Below are 6,797 nucleotides of genomic sequence, written 5' to 3' on the forward strand. Positions count from 1 at the left end.
TATCGATGTTTATTACTTTAAACACATTAAAATGCTTTGTTAGAAACTCATATTGTCATATTCGTGATTTTAAGAACTATTATTTCCTAATAGTTCGTTTGTATTTATTATTTTTTGTCTTTTAGCCAATTTTTAGGATAAAAAGAATCAGTTCTATGCTTAATATATATATATATATATATATATATATATATATATATATATATATATATATATATATATATATATATATATATATATATATAATAAGGTTGTTGCACGAGTTGTTTAATATAATTGATATTGTTTTCAAATTATAATTGAAAATAATTACTTTGTATTATTTTTTGTCTTTAATATTAAGATATCAACTAAAAAAGCAGTGTAGTATGAATCTTAACTTGTCAATCAATTTTTTTAACATCGAATTTGTAGATTAGATATGATGATAAATATGGATCAAAATTTCATGTAAATGTTTAAGTTGAATAAAAATAACTCCAACTCTAATTTTAAAAACTTAATACATGATGCATGAATTATACTACGCCCTTTGTTTATTTCATCTGCAACAATTGAATTTTAAACTTTAATCTTGGATGAGTTTTCTATTTTTTAATCTTGGATAAGATTTTTTTTCTTATTTAATTGAAATAATCGCAACAAAGCGTGTTTATGTAGCTTTAATAACAATGAGGGAGCTAAATCACCATAAAGTTTTATAATCATTTGACTTTTTCTTTTAGTTTTTTTGGTCATTTAGGTCGGAAAGAGTCTAATTTCTTCGGAAATTAGATTATTTTCGACCTTTTTTCTTTAATTCAATTTAGTTTTTTGTTTTGGTTTGTTTGTTTTGTTTTGTTCTCTCCATCTGTGAGAGTCTATCCCAATTTCATCTCTGTTGTACTTGTTTAAGCTGCAGAATTTTCCTAAAAAATTAGGCAGTGGTTCCTTCGAGATTTGCTGAACAAAATCCTAAGTTATCATCAGCAAAATAAACCCCAACCCGATTAAAAGAGAACAAAGGTAAATTTACAGTATGTTTCATCAGAAGTTATAGCTTCTAAGACGTGTAATTGGCCACGCAAATAAATTCTAGGCAGGAAAAAAAATAATAAGTCATTGAAATGCTTTTAGTTCCAAGCTTCTCACTCTTGTCTGAAAAAAGCATAGATAAAAAACTTCCCTTCAAGAACTCTTGACAACTTTTCATCTTCAACATCCGTAGGCCTCATTCAGCAACCTTTGCTGATATATGCAATACAATCTATTGCCTATCTACTTTAGGTTCCATATTCCTCATCTACAAAATTCCCTTTTTCGTTTCAAACTTAAAGTCTGTATTCTATGTCATTTCCCAAAATGATAATTGTTAGTATGGAGTATTTCTTTATTTTAAAGATGTGAAAATAAAGTTTGTAGTTCTAACAGTTCTTGTTTGATTATAATGGATTGGGAGAAGAAAAAGAGCAAGTAAAAAGGGAAAATAATTTGATACCAAAGCTCCTTTTTTATGATCTCAATTAATTTCTGCACCAAGTTTGATTATAATGGATTAGAGATAGAAAAACACCAAATGTTGTAAGATTGATATTCGGTAATTGAAAAAATTGATAAAAAATTTACCTCGGATCAATGGAGGAGAGAGAGGATTTATTAGAACCCCAAAAATCTCGAAATACTGCGACATGTGTTGACCCCAAGCGGCAGGCTCGGTTCAAACATTTTTATTTAGGCGTTGCCGCTTGACACCGGTCTTGTTTCTTTCTCATCTACCACCGCATCCTCCGTTCCCCTATAAAAAACCCCCAAATTCAAAAACCATCAAATTAATCCCAAGAAACCCAATTCAATGAATTAAATCAAAACACACAAATCAACTTGAACAGCAGGAGATTTCTCAGAAAAATTCAAATCTACAATTGATTACCAGCGATTCAACGGATCCAACCTCAGGTGGATTCCTCGATTCAGCGGATCCAACCTCAGGTGGGTTCCGCGATTCAGACGCCAATTGATTACCCGCCGCCGCGGTAGTCGTCACCTCTTCAGCTGGTAGCTGTGAAACAGACTTATCCTCCATCGACGATGACGCTTCCGAATCCTTAACCATCAATCAAATCAAAGCAATCAATTGATTAAATCTTTATCTAAATCAAAATCAAAAACCCTACTTATCATTAAATTGAACCCAAAAAAAAAAAAAATTAAAAAATCAAACCTTGCATCGTTTGAAAGCAGGAAGTGGGGAGATAAAGAGGAAGTTTGGAAGAAGAAGAACTTCAGATTCATTTGTTGGCAACACAAGCCTTATTTGTCAGCATCATCCATCAGAAAAGAGAAGAAAAGAGAAAGACTAAGAGCATGAGCATTGGTGAGGTTACTCACCATTATCCACCTCACTTTCAACTATCTTTTTTATTTATTTTTTTTCCAAATCATCTTCCACCTCACCTTCCACTATCATAAGCTAATAGTGTGAGTCACCTTATTTATTTATCTACAATGGTGAGGTTACTCACCATTCTCTCTCCTAACTACCCCATCATTTTCTCTTTCTCACTCTTGTTTTATTTTATATTTTTTAAAACATGTATTAATCTCTATTATTTATTTGTAATTTTTGAACTTACATAATTAATTAAAAAAAGTTAGACATTCTATAGTGCAATATTAATAGTCATTATAAATAGTACAATATTAATAATCACTTATGTATGTAAATTGAAACAATTTTTTTTTCTAATTTTTGAAATAAAAAGTACAAAAATAATACAATATATAAATAACATAGTTTATTTAGCAAAGACATCCATTAAAATTTAAAATACGATATTCATTAACAGCGACTTTTGTCATCTCTTCATTCGTTGCCGAAACGTCCCCATATATGTTCAACCAAGTCATTCTTTAGTGCAATATGGGTCTCCCTATCACGAACATTATTTCTAATTTCCATATAACCATTTAGATTGAGCCTATCCAATCGTCCACTTCTCACAGTAAATGGTTGGTTGTTGTAACTAGTTGATGATTCAGCTACATTTTGGCGTTGGTCATTGATAAATTCAGTTGCATCATAATGCAAATATCCATCTCGCTAATCTTCAACAATCATATTGTGCATGATAATACAAGCCATTACAATTTTCCATAAAATTTCGGTCGACCATGCTAGACTTGGTTGACGTATTATTGCAAATCGAGCTTGTAACACTCCAAAGGCACGTTCAACGTCCTTTCGATAACTCTCTTGCTTCTTGGTAAATAATTTGTGCTTACCAGTTTGTGGATGTTTGATTGCTGGGATAAATGTTGCCCATTTCGAATAGATACCGTCTGTAAGATAGTAACCCATATTGTATGTATTTCCGTTGACATTGAAGGTAACCTCTGGAGCTTTTCCCTCACATATATCAGAGAACACCGGTGACCGTTGGAGGACATTTATATCATTACAAGAACCCGGGGTTCCAAAAAAAGCGTGCCATATCCACAAGTCTTGCGAAGCAACAGCCTTCAAGATCACCGTTGCTGTTTTACTTCTACCTTGATACATTCCTTTCCATGCACGCGGACAATTTTTCCACTCCCAATGCATGCAATCAATGCTGCCCATCATACCAGGAAATCCACGAGCATAACTTTCACGGAGGAGCCGTTCAGTATCCATAATATTTGCCCTCCTCAAGTACTCTGGTCCAAATTGAGCTACAACCTCTTCAACAAAGTGAGCCAGACCTTCTCTTGCAGTACTTGATGCGATTTTAAGATACTTGTCAACTGCATCGGCAGATGTACCGTATGCTAACATTCGAATTGCTGCAGTGCATTTTTGGAGGGGGGATGCACCTAGTCTTCCGGTGGCATCCGGCCTTTGTTGAAAGTAAACATCACTTTCGCTTAGTTGATTAACAATGGGTGTGAACACATTCTTACGCATGCGAAACCGTCGACGAAACATATTAGCAGGGTACAATGGTTGGGGACTAAAGTAATCGTTATATAACTGAATATCATCATATTCTCGATCTCTTGGTACATACCACCTTTGGTACGTAGGTTCAAGAGTGAATGGGACCTGATAAGTTGATGTTACAAAGGGAACAACAGTTGTATTGATCGCTTCCTCGATCAATTCATCTTCTTTTTGCCTTTGGGTAATTGATTCATGCCACTCTACATAGTCGTTCACCATGTAATCAAATAACCCTGAACTAGAAGAATTTGAATCAGAGTTCATTTTGTAATATTTTTTTGTAAAGAGGAAGAGAGAATTTTGTTTTTTTTTTTTTGTAGAAATAATACTTATATTTATGTATTGAAATATGAAGTGTATCCCCTTATTTATAACTTCTAAAATAATTCAAAAAAAATGACTATTTCTGATAAGGTTTGTAGATATATGAGATATGATTTTCGATAAGGTTTACAGATTTTCTTTATTGGTAATTTGTTGAATGGATAAACAACTCAAAAAGATTACATTTCTGATAAGGTTTGTAGATTTCTTTTGTATGACAATTCAATGTATGGGTACACAAAACAGTAAAAGATGAGATTCTCTGGTATTATTGCTTACAGATTTCTTGTCAACATGTGAATCTCATCTTTTACTGTTTTGTGTACCCATACATTGAATTGTCATACAAAAGAAATCTACAAACCTTACCAGAAATGTAATCTTTTTGAGTTGTTTATCCATTCAACGAATTACCAATGTAGAAAATCTGTAAACCTTATCGAAAATCATATCTCATATATCTACAAACCTTATCAGAAATAGTCATTTTTTTTTAATTATTTTAGAAGTTATAAATAAGGGGATACACTTCATATTTCAATACATAAATATAAGTATTATTTCTACAAAAAAAAAAAAAAAACAAAATTCTCTCTTCCTCTTTACAAAAAAATATTACAAAATGAACTCTGATTCAAATTCTTCTAGTTCATCTAGTTCAGGGTTATTTGATTACATGGTGAACGACTATGTAGAGTGGCATGAATCAATTACCCAAAGGCAAAAAGAAGATGAATTGATCGAGGAAGCGATCAATACAGCTGTTGTTCCCTTTGTAACATCAACTTATCAGGTCCCATTCACTCTTGAACCTACGTACCAAAGGTGGTATGTACCAAGAGATCGAGAATATGCTGATATTCAGTTATATAACGATTACTTTAGTCCCCAACCATTGTACCCTGCTAATATGTTTCGTCGACGGTTTCACATGCGTAAGAATGTGTTCACACGCATTGTTAATCAACTAAGCGAAAGTGATGTTTACTTTCAACAAAGCCCGGATGCCACCGGAAGACTAGGTGCATCCCCCCTCCAAAAAAGCACTGCAGCAATTCGAATGTTAGCATACGGTACATCTGCCGATGCAGTTGACGAGTATCTTAAAATCGCATCAAGTACTGCAAGAGAAGGTCTGGCTCACTTTGTTGAAGAGGTTGTAGCTCAATTTGGACCAGAGTACTTGAGGAGGGAAAATATTATGGATACTGAACGGCTCCTCCGTGAAAGTTATGCTCGTGGATTTCCTGGTATGATGGGCAGCATTGATTGCATGCATTGGGAGTGGAAAAATTGTCCGCGTGCATGGAAAGGAATGTATCAAGGTAGAAGTAAAACAGCAACGGTGATCTTGGAGGCTGTTGCTTCGCAAGACTTGTGGATATGGCACGCTTTTTTTGGAACCCCGGGTTCTTATAATGATATAAATGTCCTCCAACGGTCACCGGTGTTCTCTGATATATGTGAGGGAAAAGCTCCAGAGGTTACCTTCAATGTCAACGGAAATACATACAATATGGGTTGCTATCTTACAGACGGTATCTATCCGAAATGGGAAACATTTATCCCAGCAATCAAACATCCACAAACTGGTAAGCACAAATTATTTACCAAGAAGCAAGAGAGTTATCGAAAGGACGTTGAACGTGCCTTTGGAGTGTTACAAGCTCGATTTGCAATAATACGTCAACCAAGTCTAGCATGGTCGACCGAAATTTTATGGAAAATTGTAATGGCTTGTATTATCATGCACAATATGATTGTTGAAGATGAGCGAGATGGATATTTGCATTATGATGCAACTGAATTTATCAATGACCAACCCCAAAATGTAGCTGAATCATCAACTAGTAACAACAACCAACCATTTACTGTGAGAAGTGGACGATTGGATAGGCTCAATCTAAATGGTTATATGGAAATTAGAAATAATGTTCGTGATAGGGAGACCCATATTGCACTAAAGAATGACTTGGTTGAACATATATGGGGACGTTTCGGCAACTAATGAAGAGATGACAAAAGTCGCTGTTAATGAATATTGTATTTTAAATTTTAATGGATGTCTTTGCTAAATAAACTATGTTATTTATATATTGTATTATTTTTGTACTTTTTATTTCAAAAATTAGAAAAAAAAATTGTTTCAATTTACATACATAAGTGATTATTAATATTGTACTATTTATAATGACTATTAATATTGCACTAAAGAATGTCTAACTTTTTTTAATTAATTATGTAAGTTCAAAAATTACAAATTAATAATAGAGATTAATACATGTTTTAAAAAATATAAAATAAAACAAGAGTTAGAAAGAGAAAATGATGGGGTAGTTAGGAGAGAGAATGGTAAGTAACCTCACCATTGTAGATAAATAAATAAGGTGACTCACACTAGTAGCTTATGATAGTGGAAGGTGAGGTGGAAGATGATTTGGAAAAAAAATAAATAAAAAAGATAGTTGAAAGTGAGGTGGATAATGGTGAGTAACCTCACCAATGCATATAGGCA

General features: G+C 33.3%; 2 protein-coding genes across 2 annotated transcripts; one reads left to right on the forward strand and one right to left on the reverse strand.

Annotated features, from left to right (window-relative positions):
* Positions 1-1,747: 1,747 nt before the first annotated feature.
* Positions 1,748-4,222, reverse strand: LOC145581007 (uncharacterized). The gene is made up of 4 exons (XM_081638081.1): positions 3,125-4,222; positions 2,879-3,079; positions 1,910-2,083; positions 1,748-1,774 (listed from the first exon to the last, which is right to left on the reverse strand). The coding sequence occupies exons 1-4, from the start codon at positions 4,220-4,222 to the stop codon at positions 1,748-1,750; spliced, it is 1,500 nt and encodes a 499-aa protein (XP_081494207.1).
* Positions 4,223-4,904: 682 nt separating this feature from the next.
* LOC145581008 (uncharacterized) lies at positions 4,905-6,290 on the forward strand. Its single transcript, XM_081638082.1, has one exon. It carries the CDS (start codon positions 4,905-4,907, stop codon positions 6,288-6,290), a length of 1,386 nt encoding a protein of 461 aa, XP_081494208.1.
* Positions 6,291-6,797: the final 507 nt, after the last annotated feature.

The sequence above is a fragment of the Chenopodium album genome, chromosome 15 (genome assembly GCF_948465745.1).
Source record: "Chenopodium album chromosome 15, dcCheAlbu1.1, whole genome shotgun sequence".
Lineage (NCBI taxonomy): Eukaryota > Viridiplantae > Streptophyta > Magnoliopsida > Caryophyllales > Amaranthaceae > Chenopodium > Chenopodium album.

What these genes read in the sequence shown, in the direction of transcription:
- LOC145581007 (XM_081638081.1), bottom strand. Translation starts at nt 4,222, where the DNA reads ATGAACTCTGATTCAAATTCTTCTAGTTCAGGGTTATTTGATTACATG. An exon ending in CCGAAATTTTATGGAAAATT is followed by an intron (nt 3,080 to 3,124) that starts GTAATGGCTTGT and finishes GTTGAAGATTAG; the next exon opens with CGAGATGGATATTTGCATTA. An exon ending in TTGGATCCGTTGAATCGCTG is followed by an intron (nt 1,775 to 1,909) that starts GTAATCAATTGT and finishes GGTTTTTTATAG; the next exon opens with GGGAACGGAGGATGCGGTGG.
- LOC145581008 (XM_081638082.1), top strand. Translation starts at nt 4,905, where the DNA reads ATGAACTCTGATTCAAATTCTTCTAGTTCATCTAGTTCAGGGTTATTT.